General features: G+C 39.5%; 1 protein-coding gene across 5 annotated transcripts in view; it reads left to right on the top strand.

The window, feature by feature from the left end:
• Nucleotides 1–343: 343 nt before the first annotated feature.
• The window catches only part of RYK (receptor like tyrosine kinase), a 160817-nt gene continuing 134398 nt past the window's right edge, over nucleotides 344–26762 (top strand). For 2 of the 5 annotated variants that reach the window (XM_063602937.1, XM_055110482.2), the window contains exon 1: nucleotides 531–780. In XM_063602937.1, the coding sequence (XP_063459007.1) occupies nucleotides 546–780 (235 nt within the window). In that variant the 5' untranslated portion in view covers nucleotides 531–545. Of the gene's footprint in view, nucleotides 781–26762 lie in introns of all 5 variants that reach the window. The other 3 variants (XM_034957430.4, XR_008624895.2, XM_055110484.2) reach the window with 3 other exon arrangements.

The raw sequence follows: 26762 nt of genomic DNA, 5'->3' as shown, positions 1-26762 counted from the left end.
GTTTTCCCACTAAACAGGAAAGCATGCTGCTCTTTCGCAACCAGAACGGCCGCATCCAGGCGTTTCCGGGGACCTGGGGCGCCCACTGAGCTGCAGGCGCGGCCGGTGGCTCCAGCCTGGCCCGTCCGTCGGGAAAGGAGGGTTACAGACAATAGACAAGCAAACATTAGACGCAGTGACCGCGTGGGGCGGGGACCGGCTCTTGGGGAGAGTGTGACCCGAGCCCTTCGCCCGCCGAGGCACTTTAAAACCCCAGCGCGCTGCCCAGCCCGGCCCGCCCAGAGCGAAAGGTGCGTGCGCGCTCCCGGGGAGGCGGCGGCGCGCACGGGCGCGTCCCGCGGGCAGCCCCCAACTCCGGAGGATGCCGCGAGGAGGCGGCGGCGGCGCGCTCCGGAGGTCTGAAGCCACTGCTGGCTGCCACGGGCCGGCGGCGCGATGAGCTGGGCAGCCGCCCCCGGCTCGGGGCTGTGAGCGGCTCGGGGCCGGGGGTGGGCGGCGGTGCGGCGGGCGGCCGACGCTTCTCTTCGGCGGCGGCGGCGGCGGCCATGCGTGGGGCGGCGCGGCTGGGGCGGCCGGGCCGGAGTTGCCTCCCGGGGGCCCGCGGCCTGAGGGCCCCGCCGCCGCCGCCGCCGCTGCTGCTTCTGCTTGCGCTGTTGCCGCTGCTGCCCGCGCCTGGCGCTGCCGCCGCCCCCGCCCCGCGGCCCCCGGAGCTGCAGTCGGCTTCCGCGGGGCCCAGCGTGAGTCTCTACCTGAGCGAGGACGAGGTGCGCCGGCTGATCGGTGAGTGGGGCCGCCGAGGCCGGGGCGGGCAGGTCGGGCCGGCTGGGGCAGCTTCCGGCCGCCGGCGGATCAGTCTGCGCGCCGTGGACCTCGGGCGAGTACCCTCCCCCCCCGCGCGCCCGGATTCGCCTCGCGGCCCGGTCTCTGCCTGCCGTGCTGGCTGGGAGGTGTGGTCCCTGCCCGGTCCCCAGCTCTGGGTCAGCCTTCGTGCCGCCCTCGCTGCCCCGCCGCGATAGACCCAGATTCACCCCATCCCATCCTCCTCACTGCCTCCTTAGCCCTTCTCCCTAGAAGAGTCAGTCACCCTTACAACTTTTTTTCCTTGCTGCACGAAGTTTTTTTGACCCTTTCTATGTGTGTCACTCTAGGGCCCTCGATTTTGAATATCTCGAAATTCACGTTTTAGACTGAACTTGCAAACCCTTTGCTGTGGTTTTGATGCTCCAGTAGAGGCCACGCTCTGTGCTTACCCTTTCACAAAAAAAAAAAAAAAAAACGAGAGAGAAAGAAGGGGAGGTTATAAGGGCACCAAATGTTCGTGGCAGCCTCCAAATCTTGGGACTTAGATTTGGAGCATATGCTTAGATTCTAAGCATATTTTTAGTGAATGAATCGCCAGGTAGCAGACCTTTTTAGTTTCAATACCTTTTTGGTTTTTGCATTGGGTGTGTTGGGAGTTTGGACTGACTGTACTTCTGGGCCACTCTCCTACTTTTGAGTATCTTGAAGGGAAACAAGAACTTAGTCTTGGGTCGGTTTGTGGTTCCATTTACTTGCTTAGCTTTGTTGTTTGGGCAATTAATTTGAAAAATTGCTGGGGTCTTATGTTAGGACTTTGTGGATTCTGGAAATGACCCCTTAGAGGAAGATCTGACAGGAACGACCCCCCAAAAAGGAAGTCCTTGGTACCTATACATTTGCGTTCTTTTGTTATTATGGCAGTATCTTTATTTCATCTGAAGGTGGTGCTTCTGAGTGTTTGAGGGGAAAAATTATTCTCTATTGCATCCATTATTTGTCAGTATTCTTTTTTTTTTTTTTAAGTAATAAGACTTTGTTGAGGTGTGTTGAGATTGACTCAATGTAGAAATGGAATTACTTAAAGCAGACTCTTTAGACATTACATGTACGGATTTGCAGTTTTTAGCCAAAGAAGAATGCTCTTTTTACGAAGTCGTGCTCATTCTTAATCCTTCTTAGTCTAGCTGAGTTAGCTGAATGTAGTTTAGCTGAATTAAAACTGCTACTTGGGGTAGTACTTGGAACACAAGACTAAGATTTAGGAAAAATAATACAAGACGACTCATACGTTAATTTTAGAAATATTAACGTATTATGCATGGTTTTGTAAAGGCTTTTTGGTTAAAAGCACTTATATACCCATGTAAACAAAGTCAGAGGTGTAGGTAGGAGACAGAAGACAACCAGGGACTGACATTGAATTCCTGCCATATACCTGCCCCTACATGCTTTATACACATAATTTCTTCTAATTTTCTCGGGGCCCAGTGAGGTAGGTGGCATTATTCCTATTGTAGAGATGAGGAAAGTGGGGTTTTTAAGTAACTTGCTCAAGGTCACACAGTTCATTTTTTTTTAGACAGAGTCTCGCTCTTGTCACCCAGGCTGGAGTGCAGTGGCGCGATCTCGGCTCACTGCAACCTCTGCTTCCCGGGTTCAGGTGATTCACCTGCCTCAGCCTCCCAAGTAGCGACCACTCCTGGCTATTTTTTGTATTTTTAGTAGAGACAGGGTTTCACCATGTTGGTCAGGCTGGTCTTGAACTCCTGAGCTCGTGATCTGCCCGCCTCGGCCTCCCAAAGTGCTGGGATTACAGGTGTGAGCCACCGCACCTGGCCTAGTTCATATTTTTGAAAAAAATGAAACAGTGTTGACATAGGCTGCAAAGTTTTATCGAATGAAGTGAAGATTTTGTCTGTAGAAGTTTGATTATGTCATGGTGGAAAATAAATCATTGCTAATTAGCACTTGAGTTATATATTTGTTACCTTATTCAAAGGTTGGCCTGGAACTAATTTTCTTAGCAGCATTTGCAGCAGAGGAAGCTCCTGATTGATGAGCATCCAATTTATGCCCAGAAATGCTGTTGCTGGGAGGGTAGGAAGCATTGTTTCAATTAACTCCCTTGTCTATCCCCGGGGGCGAGAGAGACTTCTAGTAGTATTTTCTCTAGTGCAAATAGGGTTGACCTGTTACAGAGGATCTCTAGTCACTCCATCCTGCCAGATTCAGGTTCGTTGTTTCCATCCCTTCCCATCTCCGTCATACATTCTACCTTTAAAATAATTCCTTGGCTCCTCCAGGTAGGGAAGAGCCAAGTGGGTAGGACTGAGATGTGTACAAGGCACTCCGAGTTCTCAGAATGCAGTCTCTCACAGAAGCTGTTATGGTACTTAAGGCTTCTTGGAATAGTAGCTTTGCACCGTATTTTAGAATCACTATAGATTTTGTGCCTTCTGAACGCTGGCATAGGAAACGAACCATTATTTTATAATATTTTTAAGACAGTTTAGAGTTCCAAGTAAGAAACTTATAAATGAAGTTGATAGTGACAACTTTATAAATTGAACTAATTACCCTTGATATGAGAATAAATTGTTTTAATCCAGTTAATATATGCATATAGTTTTAAGAGAACCAAAAGGCTTTTTTTTTTTTTTGAGACGGAGTTTCGCTCTTGTTGCCCAGGCTGGAGTCCAATGGTATGATCTTAGCTCACCGCAACCTCTGCCTCCAAGGTTCAAGCGATTCTCCTGCCTCAGCCTCCCCAGTAGTTGGGATTACAGGCACGCATCACCATGCCCAGCTAATTTTGTATTTTTAGTAGAGACGAGGTTTCTCCATGTTGGTCAGGCTGTTCTCAAACCCCCAACCTCAGGTGATCACCCACCTCAGCCTCCCAAAGTGCTGGGATTACAGGTGTGAGCCACTGCATCCGGCTTAAAAGACTTTTGACAAACACAGCAGGCTCTTGCTTTTGTCCTTTTTATCCCTCAGGCTCTACATTCCAGGGGTAGCTACTACCTCAACTAGGTCTGTTTATTTTTTCTTCCTCTTTTTTTACTTTCGTCATTCTAAATCAATGTAGAATAAGTCTTTGACTTTCTAGTATCATAACTGAGCTCTTTCTCATTTCTCTCTTAAATCCTCCAATGTAGTTACGTAACTTTTTTGTAAAAATAGCAGTATTTACATTATTGTGTACACAGGTATTGCTAAATAGTGACTTATGATTTTTTTTATACATTTTTGTTTTTCCCACAGCAAATAATTGCATTTTATCAAAATTGCATTTTGATTCGTTACCTATTTATCTTTGGCTGTGTTCCCTCAACTACTCCAAGAAGTATGTTAAATGCCTTTTGATTTTTTTTTTTTTCCAGGTAGCACATTAAATCATCTCTCAGTGCCACTTGGTTTCCTCTTAGAGACTGCTTGGTCTGGAGCATTCCATCCTCTTGCTCCAATCTAGATAGTACGATTATTTTTTCTGGGACTTCCTGTTACTTCTTTCCTGTCTTGGAACCTCTGTTTTTTAGATCTCCTGTCTTCCTTTTTCTTGGTTTGCTTCATTTTGCTACTATGTATGTATCCTCAGTAGCTTCTTAAGAAGGAATGATGGGAGATAAATTACTTGAGGCCTTGAATGTCTGAATGTATCTATCCTGTCCTCATACTTTATAGATGGTTTGGCTGAATTTAAAATATTAAGTAGAAATACATTTTTTCATAATTTTGGTGGCATATTCACAGTTTTCTGTCTTAAGGGTTTTTGATGAAAAGTCCAAAGCCATTCTGATGCCTCTTTTTTTCTCTGTTTTTTTGAAGCTCAGGTTCTTTTTCTCTGGCATTCTGAAGTTTTATAAGTTTTTGTGTGGTTGGTTGGTTGGTTCTTTCCTTCCTTTCTTCCTTTTCTTTCTTGTATTACCTTAGTGGGTCCTTTCAATCTAGAGACTCTTTTTAGTTTTCAGAAATGCTTTTTTTTTTTTTTTTTTTAATAATTCCCACCCTTTATTTTCTCTCTCTCTGTGTGTGTGTGTGTGTGTGTGTGTGTGTGTGTGTGTGTTTCTTTCTGAGATGTCTGTTGGTTTGGTTGTTGAACCCACTACAAATGATCTTTAAATTTTCTTAACTAATCTCACCTCTTACGTATTTCTTTGTACTGGAAGGAGTGGGGGGGGGGAATGGTTCTCAATTTTAATGATCATGTTTTTAAATTTTAGAATCTTTTTCTGTTTCCATTTCATTGCATCTTATTTTATGGATGTATTATCTTTACTTATCTCTGATGTGTGTATTTTTATTTTTTCTTTGTGTTTAATATATTTTTAATATTTCTTCTGTTTCCTCCAGTGTGGTTATTCATTTCAGGGATCTTTTCTTTGTTTGTTTAAGTCATAAATATCTGGTGATCCTTGACTGTCTATAATGAAGAAAAAGATCCTGAGGAGCTGATTGCAGAGGAGAGAACATGTGTGTATTTGTGGTCTAGTGACTTGTGAGTTCAGGTGGACTTTTCATTGGGAGTCTGCCCCGAATATCAACACCTTTACATCTCGTTTGGGGCCAGTGTTCACAATGAAGAAATCATCATCTCCTGCCTCTGGTATGCTTGGTGATATGCCAGCTGCCAGGGTTTGGGTTACCTGGCTGAGGGAGGGATGGAGGCTGTAGCCTTCGACTTCTGGCTACAGTTCTCCTGTCACTGTGATTCAGTTTCTTCAGAAAAAACTTTGGGTTTCCTGCTGGAACTGGGGGTCCAAAAGCTTTGAACACCTCTTTCGGTGGCTCCCCCCTTGTCTAGGCTAAGCCTCACATCAGCCTTTGGCATCTCCTTGGTGCCTCAAGACCTGAGCCTCTTGGAGGTCCTGAGGGGCAGTGACCATTCCTTCAAGTACTTTGCCATCTTGCAAAAGTTTGTTTAAAAAAGCATGTTGTCTTTCCTTTTCTGTTTGTCCTTATGGTTTGATGTCTTTGTGATTTTTTTTTTTTTAACTATCATTTTAGAGGAATTTTGGAAGGAAATGGAGGTAAGGGATTATGGTCATTCCACAATGTGTAAATGGCAATTAGGGTTTGGGTTTAACTATTGAAGATGACGTGTGGCAGTCTTTTTATATGAACAATATTACGAGTAGTTAATGGTGGTTGTAGTAGTAGTTGACACTTTTAAAAGTGCTGTCTTTTGTCTGTGTGGGGCATAGAGGTCATCCCTGTGTTATGTACTGTCATTTCCATTTTATAGATGAGTGTTAGTCTGCTCAGGCTGCTGTAACAAAGTACCATAAATTGGGTGGATTGTAAACAACAGAGATTTATTTCTCACAGTTTTGGAGGCTGGGAAGTCCAGGATCAAGGCTTTGGTAGATTTGATATCTGCTGAGAGCCCTCTTCCTGGTTTATGGATACTGCTTTCTCCCTGTGTTCTCACATGGTGGAAGGGGCAAACGAGCTCCCCTGCGTCTTTTTTATAAGGGCTCTAATCCCATTCATGAGGACTGCTCTTATGAGCTAATCACCTCCCAAAGGGCCCTACCTGCTAATACCATCCCTTAGTGGTTAGGATTTCAACATAGAAATTTTGGGGTGACACAGAGAAATGAGAAAACAATAATCTTAGAGTAGGTATGTATTAATGACTAGCCTGGTTTTTTGGTAGTAGTAGGGCACGCAGTCCTGATGGAAGTGTATCTGTTCTGAAACACCGAAAGCTTCAGAAGCTTTTAAACTCTGGTTGGCCTTCCTGTGTTCCTGGGCCCTGGTTCATCGCTTGCATTTACAAGCCTGTTACTTGCATAACAGGCTGCAATGTAGGCATTCATTTCTGCATTTTACTGATGAGGACCCTGATTCAGGGCCTTTTGGACAGTGAGTAGAAGGCCAGGTCTTGACTCAGTCCTGTCTGAGACCTGAATTCATACTGTCTCTTTATCAGCTCTGGAGGAGTGCAATTAACCAAAAACTCAAAGAGTAGAACCGCAAGCCTCCTGCCACAGGTGCTTGTTTGTGGTCTTTATTATTATGCTAATTATTCTTGCATCCTCCCATGTTCTTTAATTGATAATTTTCATTGTACTGAGCTCTGTGGAATTCCGGAGCCTGTGAAGGTGACATAAGGCTGGGCAGTGCCAGAAGCTTGGGAAGAACATGCTGGTGGAGGGGGGGGAATGGTATAAACTGGTTATGCCAACAGTGGTGGTGATGATAGGGGTCAGGGGGACTTTTGGGAAGAGGCCCCATCTCCCACCAGTTAGAAATTCACTTTGGATAACTTGCTTCTCCTCTTAAAATAAATATCTTCTGGAAAAGTCAAGCATGTTCACATTTTATTTAAAATCAAGTCAATACTAGTTGAAATCACTGTGTCCCAAATCAGTCCAGAAAATTTTTTTGAAGCTAAACCAAGTACCATATATTGTGGTAGAAAATGACAATTCAAAATTATTACATTCCTTTCCCTGAAGATCTCAGAATTTTGTAGGGGAGACTTGCATTTATGACTGTAACAGAGATAAGAGTTATATTGCTGATTGACATAAGTTATTGTAGGAGCACTTACTTTTGACTGTGGAAAGGGTGGAGGGGAGAGAGGCTTAGAGAGTTTAGGAAACTTGTCCCAGGGAAAAAAAAGACATTTGAGCCTCATCTTGAAGGATGAATTTGATAGGCAGAAAAGAGCAGTTCATACCAGGCTGAGAAAGTAGTGTGAACAACGGCATAGAGGGTGGAAGCAGCTGTGTGAAATTGTGGGGTAGGAAAAATCTAATGTGGCTGAGGTGAAAAATTAGCAAAGCCATGGAGCGCCACAGGATAAAGCTGGAAGGTAGGCTGAGGTTAGAGTAGGAATTTGAACTCTTATAGGTGAATTCTTCAGTGAGCTGCTAAAGAATGCAGACTAGGAGAGTGCGCAGTCAGGTCTGGGTTATAGGGAAGATAACTTTGGCCCCAGTGAAAAGGATGGCTTTGGAGAATGAAATGCTGGATCTGGGAAATGGGATAGAGCCAACCTTGTGATGATAAGAGGGATCAACTAAGGCAGTTGAAGGGGTGGGATGGATTTGTGAGGAATTTGGTGAGTTTGGAGAAGACTTAGTAGAAGAGACTTTAGGGCTAAAGAAAGGAGAGGAGTCACAGAGGAATCTAGGGTTTCAGATTTGGGCAACTGAACCAAAGGACCCTTTCCTTTTGGGAGAAGGGGTTGGTCAAGGGAAAGAAAAAGGAGATGAACCATGTATTCCTCTCCTCCCAGCACCCCTCTCTCCTAAATCTCAGAGCCCATGCTTGGTGGGTAGGAGGGGTGGAGGGTTGAAGGCGTCCTCTGCCCATGAGTCTGGCATAACCTGCCAGAGGGCCCAGATCCTGGGTGGGTTTTTGGGAGGTTAGCACTCTGCAGCAAATCCTTAACCCTAGGCGTTTTGGTGGAGTTGGTATTTATTTGAATCCATGTGTTCTTCATTGGGAGACAGGCAGAGACATTGTGCAATTGTGGGTTTGAGGGTTGTTTTTTTTCCTCATGCTACACATGTGAGAGAACTCTATCCAATTATGGCTAAACCTGTCCCCTGTGAGTCACATCCTGAGTTGACTGGTCAATTCCAAAGGTGCTGCCTAAAATGCTGTTTGGATTTTAAGGATCACTTTTGGGACAAATCAAACATGTGAGTATTTATTCAGGCACCTGAGTTGAGAAGTTCCATAGCATTACTTTTGGTGTTTTGATGCAGTTATGCCAATGTTCTGAAAAATCTTGCCAGCTACACATCCTAAAGCAAAACAAAAACTTTTACATGAAACAGAACCATTAGCTACTCTAAAATTATGTCACACTTAAAGGTATACATTTTTGTGCGTTGTTGATGTAAATCAAGTACAATATTTTCTAATAAAAATTTTATTAAACAGCATTCATTTGTGAAGGTCTCTTAAAATGTGCCAAAATAAATGTGTGTGTATTGCTCAGTTACATAATAAACAGTTGTTGAATGATTCTTTTTGTGTGTTCAGCAGTGATAGTGCTGAGTGGATTTCATAGGTCTCATTCTTATCTTTTTTTTTTTTTGAGACGGAGTTTTGCTCTTGTCACCCAGGCTGGAGTGTAATGGCATGATCTCGGCTCACTGCAACCTCTGCCTCCTGGGTTCAAGCAATTCTCCTGCCTCAGCCTCCTGAGTAGCTGGGATTACAGGCGTCCACCACCACTCCCAGCTAATTTTTGTATTTTTGGTAGAGATGGGATTTCAGCATGTTGGCCAGTCCAATCTTGAACTCCTGACCTCAGGTGATCCACCCACCTTGGCCTCCTTTCAAAGTGCTGGGATTACAGGCGTGAGCCACCTTGCCCGGCCTCATTCTCATTCTTATATAAATTTTAAGCTGGAATAGACAGCACACAAGTCTCTAGTTAGGGATCACCTGTAATTTAGGGAGGAGGAGGAAGAGCGTATCTTGCTGTATGCCAGGTACTTTACATATGTTCTCTTTTATCAACCATAGGAAGTCGGTGGCATTGACTGTTTTTTGTTTGTTTGTTTTTAAACAGATAAAGCTGAGATGCTGAGGTTGTGGGCAATTAACAGAATTTGCTGTAGGTCACAGAGATGTGTGGGGCTATGTGACTCCAAAGTGCGTGCTTTCTCTACTGTGCTGCCTTTGAAGGTTGACAGTTTACTTAGTCTTTAACCAAAATCATCTGAGAAGCTTTAACAAACTACAGATTCCTTGACCTACCCTGAGCAATTTGTTGAATTGATCTGAGATGGGGCTCAGGTAAATTAACGTTTTGAATGCCATGTTTAATTGATTACAGGAGGTACAGGTTTTCCACATTTGAACATCTCTGAAATCAGAACCATGTTATAATCAGTGGAGAGTCATCAGTTAATAGCTTTTTTCTTTCTTAGTGGCACAAAAAATAAGGATGTACTTTAGATTAAATGAAATATGATATTATAAAAAGGTGATACTGTAAAGGGAACTTAAATACATAGTTTGTCACTTTTCTTTTTTTTTTTTTTGAGATAGAGTCTTGCTCTTTCTCTCAGGCTGGAGTACAGTGGTGCAATCTCAGCTCACTGCAGTCTCTGTCTCCCAGCTTCAAGCGATTGTCGTGCCTAAGGCTCCTGAGTAGCTTGGGACTACAGGTGTGCACCACCATGCCTGGCTAATTTTTGTATCTTTTTTTTTTTTTGGTAGAGATGGCGTTTCACCATGTTGGCCAGACTGGTCTCGAACTCCTGACTTCAAGTGATTTCCCCCCCCAACCAACCCTGTCTGGGCTTCCCAAAGTGCTGGGATTACAGGTGTGAGCCACCATACCAGGCCTCCACCTTTTTTATGTGCATATGCATGTGTTTGTCACAACTTTCAGAATTGTAAAATTCACTGGTGGTATTTATTATTTGCTTACAGCAATAGCTGTGTAGTAATGCCCTTGCAGGGAAACCATAAAATGAATGAGATATTGTCATTAGATTAACAGCAATAGCAAGGTTACTTTTCAGCCAAGAAGCTGCAGGCAAGGAGAAATGTCAGTGGTTCTCAGCCTTTTTTTGTGAAAGCCTTAGGCCCTTTCCCTAGAAAAAGGCATGAATGTCCACACATACTAAAATTTGTATACTGTGCTAGGACCTCTAGACTTTTGGGGCCTTTGAGGGACTCCTGATGAAAAGCTTAATGGGTATACCTGAGTGTCACAAAAACTGGTATATGTCATATTCTGTTTTACATCCTAAGATCTGACCTCCTACATGAATTTTTTTGAAAATTTGCATATATTAAGATTCACTCTGTTGAAAAGTTATGTAGGTTTCGACAAATGCATAGTGTCCTATATCCACTGCAGTATCATAGACAGTAGTTTGCACCTTTAAAAAGTCCCCTGTGAATGGGGCATTTGTATTTATAAATACTCCCTCCCTTATATTTTAAATAAGGTGCTTTAAAAATGTATTTATTATGGAACATTTCAAAAATTCAAAATAAGGCATAATAATATAATGAATCTCTGTATACCCGTCATCCAGCTTCAGCAATTCTCAACTCATAGCCAATTCTGTTTCATCTCTACCACCTTACCCCTACTCCACTCATTTGCCCTCACTCTCCTTATCCTCTACTTAGATTATTTTGAAGCAAATCTAGACATAATTTCATAAAAAATATTCCAATATGTATATCTGAAAGAAATTCTTAAAAAATCTAAAATAACCATTATTGCACATTATTAAGAAATTAAGAATTTATAAATATCAAATATCTAAGCTGTTGAGCTTTTCCTGATTTATAAATATGTAAATGTATATGTAGAGACTCTTGCCTATGACCTGGATCCACTCTTATCCCTGCCCGTCCCTGCACCACTCAGTTCCCTTGGTGCCAGACTCCTTCTCACCCTGGAGTCTACATTAGATGGCACCTCTGCCTTGCGTTCTTTCCCCAAATCTTGTACCATGGCTGGTACTTTCTAGATCTCAACTTAAAATGTCAATTCCCCAGAGAGGCTCATCTTCCTAGGGTTGATCCCCAGTGCCTCTCTGTGCTATCACAATGTTTTAAGCATCTGATACTTTTTTGGTTGTTTCCATCTCCTTTAGTGAAAGTTCTGTTTGAATAGACACTTTTTAGGTTGTTCCACTTTCTATTTTTAGCACCTAAAACAGTACCTGACATGTAGTAGGTTTTCATTAAAAGTGGAACAAATGAGTAAACAAGTGAATCATACTTACAAAAAAATTCACTATCCTGTGCCTTACTGGAGTCATCATTCTGTTGATCATTTCCCATGGCCTGCTTAGTTATTATCCAAAAGGGAAATTAGACTGAAGCTATACTTACTAATGGAAGTTTACATATGTTAATTTTTTATAGCTGCTTTTCTTTTCTTTTTTTTCCCCCTTTTTGAGACAGGGTCTCTCTTTGTTGCCCAGGCTGGGGTGCAGTGATGCAGTTACGGCTCACTGCAGCTTTGATCTCCCAGACTCAAGTGATCCTTCTGTCTCAGCCTCTAAATAGCTGGGACTACAGGTGTGAGCTGCCATACCCCACTAATTAAAAAATTTTTTTTTGTATAGATGAGGTCTCCCTGTGCTGCCCAGGATGGTCTGAAACTTCTGGGCTCAAGGGATCCTCCCACCTTGGCCTCCCAAAGTGCTGGGTTTACAGGTGTGAGCCACTATGCCTGGTCTTGATAACTTACTTTCTTTGGAGTTGCCTAATTTGCCTCTCCCATTCCCTTGCTGTCTCTGGGTAAGGCGCCTCCCATGTCGACTTCCATAGCTCCATACCCTGCATAAGCAGACCTGTATCACTGCACCCATCATATTTTGTCTCTCCCCTACTGCACCGAGGCTACCTTATGGCTTGGCACAGAGCAGTCTCTCAATAGACTGTTGGCCCACGCTACAATTGGAGGATGTGAAGTATTCAAGAGAGATTCCGGCAAAAGCCTTTATCAGTAATGAAAAGCTAGGAAATACAATTTCTAATTTTTTTTCCCCAAAATGCGTAACCTGCTGTCCTATCCAGTCTATTTTCCATCTTATATACAGTATAGTTTTCAGCCCTGGCAATTTGACTTGGGTCTTTTTGTATTTTCCATGATTCTACTTAACTTTTTGACCATGTGGAGTACAGGTATAATAGTTGTTTCAGTGTCCTTGCTTGTATTCTAACATTTGTGCCTGTTCTGTGTTGATTTTGACGACATATCATGTTTACTTCCGGAAGTGGCACAGTTAGGAAAAGTTAGTGCCTGCAGATTCCTGGCTTTTCCTTGGGAGGAACAGGAGATTCCCTTCCATGTCTTCTTGAAGCTGATTTCTAAACCACCTATCAGGACCAAAAGGGTAGGCTTACCTGCTTTTCTTTAGGCAGAAAGAAGGCAGTCTGAAGGACAGAGGGGAAGAAGGAGTATATTTATGTTGTCTGCTGTTGTTGGTCATGCATATGTTCTTTCTCTGGAAAGCTCTCTCTAATCCTCCTTTCTGTGTATGAACATACACTCTCAAGACAGTTCTATCAAGACACTTAGGGTTGCAGGACAAATATATGAGGAAATGCTGAAGAATGTGGCAGAGAATTACATGAAAAATCATATTTAATCCACAGATTATTGCTTGAACAGCTATGGGATTGAAGATTTACATGCTTATTCAACTATGGGGAAAGGATGCCCCTGTTCTACAGTCTAATATTTTAATTCCTTGTCTTATAATGTAGTTAAACATTAGGTCTCAGCTAATTTTCTAGGTATAATATGACCACAGCTAGATTTATTACATTCTGATGAACAAACTGTTATTTTATCGATTTCAGCTTGTTACTTTCCATAACCTAAGAGCATTTGAAATGAGAGCTCCTTGTTTACTTTCCTTTCAGCTTTCATTAAAGTGTATTCAGTGGTTTAATACATGTTAAGTGATATTGGTTTTTTCTCTGATTAATGGCTCATATTACCACTGTCCTCAGAATCTAGAAGATTATCTTGACTAAATGAATTTTTACTTAAGGTTTAAATGGCATACGGAAACTGTGGATGATATAATAAAATAATAGTGTTTTGGCTGACACTAGGAAACCATGGATATCATAGAGTAATAGAATTTTGCGGCTGAGGAGAGGGACATTAACATCATCTGGTTTAACTTTTTTGTTTTGTAGTTGAGAAAATTGTTGTCTAGAGAGGGCGGTTAAGTAATTGGTTGCCAAAGGTCATTCAGCTACCTACTGGTGAAGCCAGGGGAAGGGAAATAAGAACTGTGAACTCTGCTTTAGTTCTCTTTCTATGACATCACTTTTGTTTTTTTGCCTTAACTAATGGTTCTTGACATTTTCTTTAAAGTATCATTTTCTTTAAAACCCATTTTCTTTAAAACCCATCTTTGATATAGTTGACTTTTATCGACAGCCAGCCATTCATGCATCTAATATTTAAGTAGTTACAAGTAAACTAAGACCCCAGCCTTGTTTGTGAGATGTGCAAGGTAATAGGAAGATGGACATTTGAAACAACTCCCTGAAATATATTTTGTTAAGTGCTATAAAGGTGGCTTTTAAAATAAAGAGAGATGGTTTGCTGATTTAGCACGAATGAACCATATGTACAGCTTTGAGAAACCAATAGTCAACTTTTAAAATCATTTGGAAAAAATTTTTGAACTGTTGAATTATTAGAACTTGAGTTAGGCCAGTTCATGTGGATCACAGACCTTGAAATAAGTTTGAACTTAAAATTGTCTAGGGAAAAATGAATTTTTTTTGATAAGCCTTAAGAGTTTTGCAAGAATAACTTTGGTTTTTTAGCTTTGAATTTGGGTTGTTTAAAAATAAAATTTTGAAAAAATGCCATGCTTTCTAACAAGAGAGCAACATTTTTCCTTTGCTGGAATTGGCAATGGGAAATTTAAGTCTGCTTAATGTAACTGAACAGCTGAAGTATTTTCATCCTAAATCAGAATTTAAAAATTCTATGCATTCTAATGACAAAATGCTACCTCTTTAGTTCGTGGCTGTCCATTCTTGTTCTTGTCTGCTTTCCAGCAGAGCCCCCTTGTCTCTTGGCATCCTTGTCAAAAATTAATCAGCCCAAAATATGTAACTTTCTTTCTGGACTCTCAGTTCTCTTCTGTTGGTCTACATGTCTGTCATGCCAGTACTACACTGTTTTGATTAAAGTAGCTTCGTGGTGAGCTTTGAAACCAGGAAGTGTGAGTCCTCCAACTATGTTCTTTTTAAAAATTGTTTTGTCTATTTTGGCCTGCTCACAATTTCATATTAATTTGAGGATCTGCTTTTACTCTTGTGCAAAAATGGGAGTCAGAATTTTGATAGGGATTTTACTGAATCTGTAGCTCACTTGGGTAGTATTGTTATATTAACAGTGTTAAGTCTTCCAGTCCATGAACATGGGTGTTTTTCCATTTATTTAGGTCTTTAATTCTTTCAGCAATGTTTGTAGTTTTCAGTGTACAGTTATTCCTAAGTATTTTATTCTTTTGGATGCTATTGTAAATGGAATTGTTTTCTAATTTCCTTTTTGGATTGTTCATTGAGAGACCAGCTCTTATTATGCATTATATCTCTCCTTTCCTACTTGGATTGTTTTGCCCACTACAGTGTCTCAGCATTCTCTTTTCTTTTGATTTCTATGATCTTTACTTACATAACCTTTGACTCATTAGGATTGTTGGAGTCACCAGACCTCTACAAAATGATACTCAGTGACTTTATTTCCCTGACTCTAATTTTCATTTATTCCCTCCCTTTATCCCAAAGGGATATTAGAACCTACCCTGATTTTTTTTTTTTCCTTTGACCATGCGGGTGTCCCAGTTCCCAGTTTTCTTTTTTTTCCCAAATAAGGCACTCATTGGAATGACCACCTTAGAAGTGATCTGTCTCAGCCCTTGGAATTTCCTAACTATAGCACACCTACCTTCCTTCTCAGTCACTCCCTTCTATTGGAACCAGGCTCTGTTTCCTAGTCTCATAAAGAGTTACCCTGCTCCTGGCTTGCCACAGAACTGGTTCCTTAAAGCATTACTGAATAGATTGTTTCCCTCACTGCCTCTCTAATCATTTCTCACTACTCACTTAACCTCTGTGATGCTTAACACTCCCTGACAGTAATAACCCCTGCTGTCCACTGTCCCTGCTTTCAGACTGCATTTGATTGCTGTTGTCGTATTTGAAACACTAATAATTAATAGTGATTAGAAACAACTAGGTTATCTAGCCCCTGTCTTTATGTGTCTTTTGCTTTTCTCTTTTAATTTTTTTCAAGCGTATGATGGGGAAGGAAAGAAAAAGGAGTTAAAATTGAGAGATAAAGTATGATATTCTCTATAGATTTCATCTTTTTCTAAAAGTAAATTTGTTTAAAATTCTTTTATTTCATTAATTTTATTTCCTGATTATTAGGGTAAAATATACTCATTTATAGACTATTTGGAAAATATACAAGAAAAGATATAGACTGGAAAATATACAGGAAAAGATATAGACTAGAAAATATACTCATTATAGACTATTTGGAAAATATTTGTAAAGAAGAAAAATGCCATATATTAACCATGCATTGACAATTTTTGATAAATGTATTTTCAATTTTTTTTCATGTTCTTGTTTTTTCTTTAGGTAGTTGAAACCATTTGTGATGGTTAAGAATATAGGTAACTCATTGAGATAGATGGTACTTAAAAATGTGTATGTTCAGTTTTGCCTCACTCCCTGCCTTCTTACCATTGCCCGGTGGTCATATTGTGGCCTATACATTTTTTCCTTTAAGAAATTGATTATGCTTTTCCTTATAGCTGATCACATTTTGTAAATATCTTACAGATGATTTGAAGTAAGTCACATTTCCTATAGAGTACCATCTTGATGGATGTATTAATTATGGCTGTACCTATAAACTATATCTTTTATATGCTAATATCAGTCATAGACTGATAGTTTTGTACCATGGTCATACTTATATTTGGTTCTCTTCATATTTCTACTATTTTGGTTTTTAAAATTCTTTATAGTTTGATACAGAACAGTGATGATTCATGATTATTATACCTTCATCCTGAAGCATAGCTCTTCTCAGTATAAAACAGTTCTCTATCCCCTATTAAAAACAAAAGTTTTATTAATCTCTCAGTATGTTTTAGAGAAACTTTTTGGGAAGAATACATAATTGCGGTGTTTCCTGAGGCCTTCTGAGTACTATTTTTGCATATGATGAGAGTTTGTCTAGAAATAGAATTCCTTGCCTGCTTCCTCTTCTCCTGAAAATTAAAGCTTTGTTCCATTCCCTGTCATCTTCACGGTTTTCCATGTTATTCTCATTCAGATAGCATGGGTAACCCAATAATTTTATTTCAGTCCCATTGTCAAATGTTGCATGTGGAAATTTTTTCCAAGTTTTGGTCTTCTCTTTTGGTCTTTCTCTTCAGTTTATAGTACTTTGCCAAATTTTGCTATTTGGTTTAACTGGGTATTTTAAGGGAAAGTTGGAGGAAGGTGTTTTAATCATTAATAATTTATCATTACTGGTGTTAACATTAATATACCAAAGATAATGTCTTTACAAATGTGATTTTTTAAATTGAATTTTATTTTTGAGGGCCTTTTCTGTATCTCTTATCAACCTTCATGGGTTATTTTAGACAGTAGTTGGTTGTATTTTTGTATTAATGAGTTGTCGCAGCTGTATGCATATTTCTTTAAACATGTTTTTGAACACTTTTATTATTTTTCCAGTTTAACTTTCATAGAAAATTTAAGAGAAGAAAAAGAATAAAAGCATATAATAAAAATCATCCATAATCCACTATTTATATTCAACCACTGTTAACATATTTTGCTATTTTCCCTTTTTTTAAAGTGGAACACAACATGCATATGAATATATATTTAACTTTGATTCACTGGATGTTTATTGAATACCTGTTACATGCATGAACTATTCTAGGTGCCAGACATTGTTAAAAATTTGCTGTATACAGTTTGTATGTTGTAATTTGCATTTACTGTTATATTCTAAGCAAAACTCATTTTACTACAGTATTTATAACAGTTTTGTTCATGGCTTCATAGTCTTTTTTCAGTGTTTTTTAGTCACTTATTTGGTCATTAAAACCTGTCTTCAAAGAAGCCTAATACGTTAGAGAGATGAACAGGGAGCAGTTTAGTTGAGAGGATATCATGACTTGAGGTCTCACCTCTCTCCTCCAAAGAAAGATAAACTGTTGAAAACGGTTGTTCTATCTTCTGGATGTATTACAGTTTATTAATTATTGCTCTGTTGCTGGTAGTTTATATTGTTACTTTTCTTCAGTTTTAATTTTTATTAATATATTTGTACATAAAAATTCGTGTCTGTCTTTCGTTTCCTTAAGATGGATTTTAGTAATGGAATTATTGGGTCAAAGAGTATAAATATTTATAAAACTTTGTATAGAGTCACAAATTACGTGTCATAACCTGTGTAACAGTCAGTATTATTTTTAAATAATATAAACATTTCTGTTATAACATCAAATGTATTCCATAAAAACCCTTCAAGTTTACCTATTCACTAAAAGTAACAGGATTTATGAGAAAAATAAGGTTAAGGGCCAGCCACTCAAGATTTCTGCAATTAAAGCAGAGCACCAACAAAAGCATAATTGGTACATTGTGAGATCACTTGGGCAGCCCAGTCAAACCACTTAGCATGGCTTATGTTGCCTCAGAAGAGAGTGAGAGATATTAACATATAGGGTGTGGTCTTGAGACAGTACAGATGAAAGTCATTTTCTTAGCCAATGTGGGTGCCATAAAGGTGGGCACCAGAGTAAGTGCAGCTTGCTGTGCAAAGGATGGGAATGCTCCTTTGAGCAGGGAGTCCTGGGTACAGGTGCTCATTTTAAATATTCTTGAAATAATGCTGAGAGGACTCCTGCTTGGCAGCAGCTGAGCTAAATGAGGATCTTTTTCTTTCTCACTGAAAGTTATAATTCTATTCCTGCTATTCCAGATCCCCTTGCCTAGGAAAATTAATATGTGAACCCACTTGTTATACTGGAATGATCTTACTTACAAACCACTTAAAAGCTGGTGTTACAGAAACATGTCTCACAATATAACAGACTGTATTTGCTAATTTGATGCGTGAAAATTTGAACAGAATTTTATTGGTTTCTTTCAAACCTTTTCAAACTGGAAATAACTACCTTAGCTAATAAAGAATGGAGTATCTGTTTCAAAACAAGTGTTTTCAAAACCTATAGTCAGAAAACAGCAACTGTGTTTAATGATTATATTGCAATTTAAACACCTCAGTCTATGGTAGTGAATTTTAAATTTACAATTTATTTTTGTGGTCATTAGGTGTTCATAGGCATTTGGATCACAGGGCTTTAAATTGTCAGCAGCTTATAAATATTTATTTGTTGAGGGTACAAGCATCATCTTGTAGTGAGTCATTTGTGGCAATGGCTTAATCCAGGATTATGCAGCATTCAATTATAGCACCAGAGAGGACAGGAAGTAGAGGAGTGAGTTCAAGATTGGGTGTTTTTTTCTGAGCGGATGGTGTATGTCTGACGTAGGCTGTGGTGGGTGAAAGTGGAAACCTCCACTGGTAAGAAAGTAATTGAAGTAATTGAGGTTGAGGCCTGTAAGAAGAAACTGAGGAAATGATTGGTACAATAGAATGGGAGAAACAAGAGGATTATAGATACTGGAGACAGAATGACCCTGGGAGCAGCTGTTGTTAATTGTAAAGAGCTGAAGAACTACTAGCTGTTGAGATACTATAGTTCAAGATTTTAGAGGCAGAGTAATTCGCATATTGCTGCTGTCCATAGAAATGAGTTTCTTTGGTATGGATGAAGATTGTTGGAGTTGAGGAATAAAAGAGACATTGAAGGGCAGATTGAAAGTGGGTTAGTCTCAGGGACATTGGGAGTCTGCCCTAATGAGACATAGAAGAGGGGTGCATAGAACTTGTATAAACTGGTCCCAGAATCCTCAGTGAATGAGGTAACTGAGATACTGAGAAGGATAGAGGGTGGCATAGTTTGATAGCATGATTCTAAAGAAACAGAACTTTGGGTAAGGGTGCTCAAGCAGTCATCTGAAGTGGCCATGGCGATCCAGGGCAGTGTCCACTGAGGGTAAGAGAATGGGCCCTTTGGGCTCCACAGGGCCAGGGGAAAGTTGTACTTCAGAAGGATAAGGAGGTTGGTGGAAGTCAGAGGGGTATTAGTGGGTGACAGTATAGAAGTAGATCATTGAAGGGGGATAAGGGGTGGACGGCCAGGGTGCTAAGCTACTAGCACAAGTTGAAGTCCAACTAGGTTTTAGAAGCCTGAGAAAGTTGGCTGACTGCAGTCTTTGCCCTGTCTTCAGTTGAAATGTTGTGAAGTTGCTCTGTTATGTTCAAAAAGAATATTCCCTACTTAGGAGGCATGGTTTCTGTTGAAGTTGGTAGTTTCTGTTTGGGCTGGTAAAACTAGAGAGACCTTGAGCAATTTGGGGAGAACAGATGTTCCCAGGAGGCTGGGAAGGAATTGGCTATATCCACCCGTCTCCTTGACAGATAAGATAAAATTTCTAGTAGAACAAAACCACGAATTATCAAATGACTGCATGTATGACTTGAGGACGTGCCTGCATTTTCTTCTTCTTCTTTTTTTTTTTTTTTTGGTCTTGTCTGGCTGCTTACAGGTACTTTTTATCTAGCTTAACATGGAGTTGAATTTACAGAACTCCTAGATGCTCCTGATACTTTGAACTGTGTCTGGAAAACTTACTTACACATTATTTTTTGTTATTATTACCAGTAATAACAATAAATTGTTATTAGGAACAGAGTTCTTTATTTTCCTGGGAAAGGTGTTTTGAAGTTTAAATATAGAAGTTGGTGATCACTTAAGATTAATTTTTTCTAAAACTTTCTATGTTAGTACAAATACTATGCTATGATTTTGCAAGCTTCTTGAGATAAGCAGAGAGGTAAAAACCATTGAGTGTTAATTCCTTTTTTCCATCTTTTAAAAAATTTAGGTAAACTACGTATAATGAAATACACAGATTTTAAATGTTCTCTTGGTTGAGTTTTGAAAAATGCATACACCTATGTAACCACCACTCCAACCAAGATATAGGACATTTCCATCACCCCAGAAATTCCCTGATGCCTCTTTGTAATAAATTCAACAGTTTCCCTTCCACTCCCCTTTCCAGGGTCACCACTGACCTGATTTCTATCACCATAAATTACTTTTGCCTATTCTATAACTTTATATAAGTGGAAATATTAGTATATACTCTCTTGTGTAGTTTCTTTCACTCATACAGTCTATGAAATTCATCCCTATTGTTACAAAGTCTCTTATTTTCATTGCTGATTAGCATTCCATTTATATATATGCCACAGTTGGTTATCCGTTCATCTGTTGATGGACATTTGTGTTGTTTCTAGTTTTGGCTATTGTGGATAAAAGGGCTGTGAACATGGCCAGGCATGGTGGCTCATGCTTGTAATTCCAGTACTTTGGGAGGCCGAGGCGGATGGATCACTTGAGGTCAGGAGACCAGTCTGGCCAACATAGTGAAACCGCGTTTCTACTAAAAAATACAAAAATTAGCCGGGCGTGGTGGCAGGTGCCCATAATCCCAGCTACTCAGGAGGCTGAAGCAGGAGAATCGCTTGTACCTGGGAGGCAGAGGTTGCAGTGAGCTGAGATCCTGCCTGGGCAACAGAGTGAGACTCTGTCTCAAAAATAAAAACTTTGGGGGGAGGGATATGAATATTTGTGCATAAGTCTTTTTGTGGACATATGTTTTCTTTTCTTTTGGATAATTACTCAGAAATGGAATTCTTGGATCATAGAATAGGTGTAGGTTTAACTTTATGAGAAACTGTGTTTTCCAAAGTAGTTGAACATTTTTTACACTCTTAGCAATGTGTAAGAGTTGTATAATAGTTACTCCACCTCCTTGCCAACGTTCAATGTTATTCTCTTGGGTGCTAATGGCTCTCACTGTGGTGTTCATTTGTAGTTCTCTGATGACTAAGGATGTTTAGCACCTCTTCATATGCTTATTGGGTATGTATATAATTATGAAATGTCTGCTCACATCTTTTGTCCATGTTATTTAATTTGGTTAAAAAATTTTTGGTTCTTTATATATTCTAGAAACAAATCATTAAAAAAAATTAACCAACATCTCTCCCTTCCCCCAGCTAAGTTCTTTCTTAGATAGATGTGACTGTTTTCTCCTAGTTTGTGACTTTAATTTCGTTTTCTTAATGTTTTTTGAGGGACAGAAGTTTTTAATTTTGATGAACTTCAGTTTTTAATTTTGATGATTTTTAAATTTTGATAAGGTTTTAAAATTTTGATAATTTTCAGTTTTTTCTGGTTGCTTTATGTTCTGTGTCACCTGTCCAGGAAATCTTTGCTTACCCCAGGTTGTGAAGATTTTCTATCCTACGTTTTTTTTTTTTTTTTTTCAGCCCAAAGGAGAGCAAGGGAGAGAGGGAAGGAGAGACAGAAGGGGATGGGGGAAAGAGAAAGAGAGAGAGAGAGAAGGCAGTAGAGAGAGTGCGAGGCGGAGGGGGAAGAAGAAAAAGAGAGAGGGCGAGGGAGCCAGAGAGCAAGAGCGACAGAGCCCCAGAGAGGGAGCGCTCCGCTCTGGCAGACAGGGCCTCTTCTACGTTTTCTTTTAGAAGCTTTATAGTTTTGGCTTTTACATTGAGGTTTATATCTCAGATTGGGTTTTGTTTGATATGTAAGATAGGGGTCAAGGTTTATTTATTTTTTTACTTGTAACCCTAGGAAGAGTTTTTTAAACATTTATTTTTTAAATTTTTATTTATTTTTTATTTACACATTATTGTACATATTTATAGAGTACAGTTTGGTGTTTTGATACATATCTCTGCTGTATAATGATCCAGTCAGGGTAGTTAGTGTATTCATCACGTTATACATTTATCATTTCTTTGTGATAATAACCTTGAAAAGCCTCTCTTCTAGCTATTTTGTGATATACAGTGTTTTACTGTTAACTAGTGACTCTACTGTGTGTTAGAACATCAGAATTTATTCCCCTTATCTAACTGTAAGTTTGTACCCACTGACTAACCTTTCCCCATCCTCCACTTTCCCCTCCCCTCCTCAGTCTCTGGTAATAATTGCTGTGCTCTATTCCTATGATATCAACTTTTTTTTTCTTTTTTTTAAAGATTCCACATATGAGTGATGTCATGCAGTATTTGTCTTTCTGTGTCTGGCTTATTTCACTTAACATGATGTCTTCCAGGTTCATTCATGTTGTAGCAAATGACAGAATGTCCATTTTTTTAAAAGTTGAATAATACTACATTGTGTACATTTACCATATTTTCTTTATGCATTCATTCTTTGTTGGACAGTTAGGTTGATCTCATATCTTGGCTATTGTAAATAGTGCTACAGTAAACATGGGAATGCAGATACCTCTTCGACATACTAATTTCATTTTCTTTGGATATATACCCAGTAGTGCGATTGCTGGGTCATATGGTAGTTCTTTTTTTTTCCCCCTACACACAGAGTCTTGTTCTATCTTCCAGGCTGGAGTGCAGTGACACGATCATAGCTCACTGCCGCCTCGAACTCCTGGGCTCAAGCCAACCTCCCATCTCAGCCACCCAAGTAGTGAGGACTACAGGCATACACCACCATGCTTGGCTAATTGAAAACATTTTTTGTAGAGACAGTGTCTTGCTAATGTTGCCCAGACTGGTCTCATACTTCTGGGCCTAAGTGATCCTCTGGTCCCGGCCTCCCACACACTGGGATTACTGGCATGAGCCACTGTACCTGGCCTTAACTTTTAATTTTTTAAAGAACCTCCAAAGTCAGGCCAGGCACGGTGGCTCACGCCTGTAATCCCAGCACTTTGGGAGGCCGAGGCAGGCGGATCACGAGGTCAGGAGATCGAGACCATCCTGGCTAACATGGTGAAACCCTGTCTCTACTAAAAATACAGAAACAAAATTAGCTGGGCATGGTGGCAGGCACCTGTAGTCCCAGCTACTTGGGAGGCTGAGGCGGGAGAATGGCGTGAACCCGGGAGGCAGAGCTTGCAGTGAGCTGAGATTGCGCCACTGCACTCCAGCCTGGGCGACAGAGCAAGACTCATCTTAAAAAAAAATAAAAAAAGAACCTCCAAAGTCTTTTTCATAATGGTGTACTAGTTTATAATCCTACCAGCAGTATAATAGCTGTCCTAACAGGAATGAGGTGGTATCTCATTGTGGTTTTAATTTTCATTTTAAGGTTTTTTTTTCTCTGTATATTTATGCATCTAGTTGCTTTACATCGCTTGTTGAAAATACTAAAGTTGAATTGCCTTGTTCCTCTTCCAAGGCATTTTCATTTTCAAGGTTGTTGTTGGCACGTAAATTTCATGATTAATTTATTTTTTCAAAAAAATCTATTGAGATTTTGATTAAGATTACTTTGAATCTGCAGATCAATATGAGAGACTTGACATGTTAACAGTATTCAGGCTTATCTAAGGAGAATGGTACAGTATGTCTCTCCACTTTCTAAGGTCTTCTCTAATTTTTCTTAGCCATGTTTTATAGTTTTCAGTGTAGAGATCTTACATAGCTTTAGAGTTATTCCTGGGTCCCTGGTGTTTTTTAATGTTATAGTATTGATTTTTTAAGTTTTATTTTCTAGTTGTTGCTAATACAGAAATACAATTGATGTTAAAGTATTGGCTTTGTATTCTGAGACCTTGCTAAATTCACTAGTTGGTTTTAGTAGTATTTTAGTAGATTTCACAGTGTTTTCTATACATACGATTATGTCATCTGTGAACAATGACAGTTTTACTTCATCCTTGTGCTTTTTATGTCTTAATACATTGGCTAGGACCTCCGGTACAAGGTTGAATGGAAGCTGTGGAAGTGGACATCTTTGCCTTGTTTCTGATCTTAGGAATAAGGATTTAATAATTTACCATTGAGTATGATATTAGCTGTAGGGTTTTTTTAATGTTCTTTACCAAACTAAGAAAGTTTCTGTCTATTCCTAGTTTGTTGACAGTTTTTATGATTAATAGGCTTTGAATTTTGTCAAATGCTTTTTCTGTATCTGTTGAGATGATACGGGTTTTTATTTTGTTAATGTGGTAAATTATACTGATTTTTAAAAGGTTAACCTTTCATATATAGTTGGTCATGATGTGTTAATCCTTTTATGTATTCTTGTATTGAATTCGCTAATATTTTGTGGAGAATGAATCTATGTTCATAAGGGATGTTGTTCTGTAATTTTCTTTTCTCATTATGTTTTAGTAAGTTTTTTGTATCAATATGATGCTGCTGGCCTCATCAGATGAGTTAGGAAGTATTCTCTTCAACTATTTTCTGATAGAGTTTATGTAAGATTGGTGTTGTGTCTTCCCTAAATGTTTGATAGAATTCACTAATGAAGCCATTTGGACCTGGAGCTTTCTTTTGGGATAGGTTTTTAATTGAAATTTTTATTTCTTTTAGTTTGGTAAATTATGTTTTTAAAGGGTTCTTCTGTTTCATCTAATTTGTTGATTTTATTGTCAAAGTTGTTTATAATAATCTTTTTATCTTTTTAACATCTATAGGATTTGTAGTAATGTTTCATTTTCATTCCTAGTATTGGTAATTTGTGTTTGGTGTTTTTTCTCTTTTTTCCTTGATCAGCCTTGTGAAGGGTTTAACTGTTTTATTAATCTTTTCAAATAATACTCTTTTGGCTTCATCCTTATAGTTAATATCTTTATCATATGGTATTTGATCAGGGAAGGTAGCCTGTATGATTTTGGTTTGAATCTGTTTTTATATTTAAAAAAAATTTTAAATGCGTGTGGTCTAATTCATGATTAATCCCCCCTCACTTTTTCATGTCCCATAATTATATGTTCAAATCATCTATGTCCACACTCAATTTGGTGACCTTTGATCTTTTTATTTTTTTGATCTTTTTATGTTTTAAAGAGAGAGGGTCTTGTGTTACATAGACGGGAGTACAGTGGTGTGATCATAGCTCATGGTAACCTCAAATTCCTGAGCTCAAGCCATCCTCACGCCTCATCCTCCTGAGTAGTTAGTACTACAGGTGTGTACCACCACTCCCAGCTAATTTTTAAAAAGTTTTTTATAGAGATGGGTTGTTGCTGTGTTGCCCAGGCTGGTCTTGAACTCCTAGCCTCAATGGATCCTCTCGTTTCAGCCTCCCAAAGAGCTGGGATTACAGGTGTAACACCATGCCCAACTGTTTTGATCTTTTAATTTCTGAGAGGATGTTAGTTTCCAATTGTGATTGTGGATTTGTGTGTTTCTTTTTGCCTTTTTGTCCGTTGGTTTTTGCTTTCTATATTTGAAGCCCTTTTTTTTTTCAGTTGTACTACTGTATCTTCTTGTGTTTTTTATTAATATGAACTCATTAGTAAATTTTATATTAATACATTTAGTATGAAATCCTTTCAACTTGAGTTCTAGTTTGTCTCATGTCAGTACTGTCTCATGTAATTTTCTTCTTTTTATTTATCTGACATATATTTCTAAGTAAACAGCACCTATCTAGACTAGACTAAGACCCAGACGTAAGAAAAAAGGCAAATTTAAATTATTTACAATTTTTCCTCTAACCCCTTTCTCCAGCACCACCAATCCTCCATTCCTGGATATTTGCTAACACTCCTGCCAGCAGGGAGAGGCTTTTGCAGAAGGGTCTACATTTCTGTCTCTGCTTTCAGTATCTTTTTTAGGATAAATAAAAGCAGTGCTACCCAGCTAGTGCTGTGGATGGCAAGCCACCCAGGTGCTGGGGCAAGAGACTGAAGGCACAAGCTGTTCCAGTATAATAAAGAAAATATATAGAACAAGAATAGTTATACTAGAAATAGAATATAGATATGATTATATATGAATATGATTAATCATTAGTTTGTAGCATTACTCTTTATTCCAATATTATAATAATCTCTGTTCTACAATTACAACCTAGAAAAAACCAGGCCATACAGAGATAGGAGCCGAAGGGACATGGTGAGAAGTGACCAGAAGACAAGAGTGTGAGCCCTCTGTCAAGCCCGGATAGGGCCACTAGAGGGCTCCTTGGTCTAGCGGTAACGCCAATGCCTGGGAAGGCACCCGTTACTTAGCAGACCTTGGTCTAGTGGTAGCGCCAGTGCCTGGGAAGGCACCTGTTACTTAGCAGACCAGGAAAGGGACTCTCCCTTTCCCCGGGGGAGTTAGAGAAGACTCTGCTCCACCACCTCTTGTGGAAGGCCTGACATGAGTCAGGCCCGCCCGCAGCCATCTGGAGGCCTAAACGTCTCCCTGCGATGCTATGCTTTAGCAATCACGTTCCTGGTCCACTTTCATGTTCCATCCTGTACACCTGGCTCTGCCTTCTAGGTAGCAGTAGCAGAATTAAAGTATTAAA

Source organism: Pan paniscus, chromosome 2 (assembly GCF_029289425.2).
Source record: "Pan paniscus chromosome 2, NHGRI_mPanPan1-v2.0_pri, whole genome shotgun sequence".
Taxonomy (NCBI): Eukaryota; Metazoa; Chordata; class Mammalia; order Primates; family Hominidae; genus Pan; species Pan paniscus.
The sequence above is the reverse complement of the archived record's forward strand: the minus strand, read 5'-3'. Positions and strand labels throughout refer to the sequence as shown.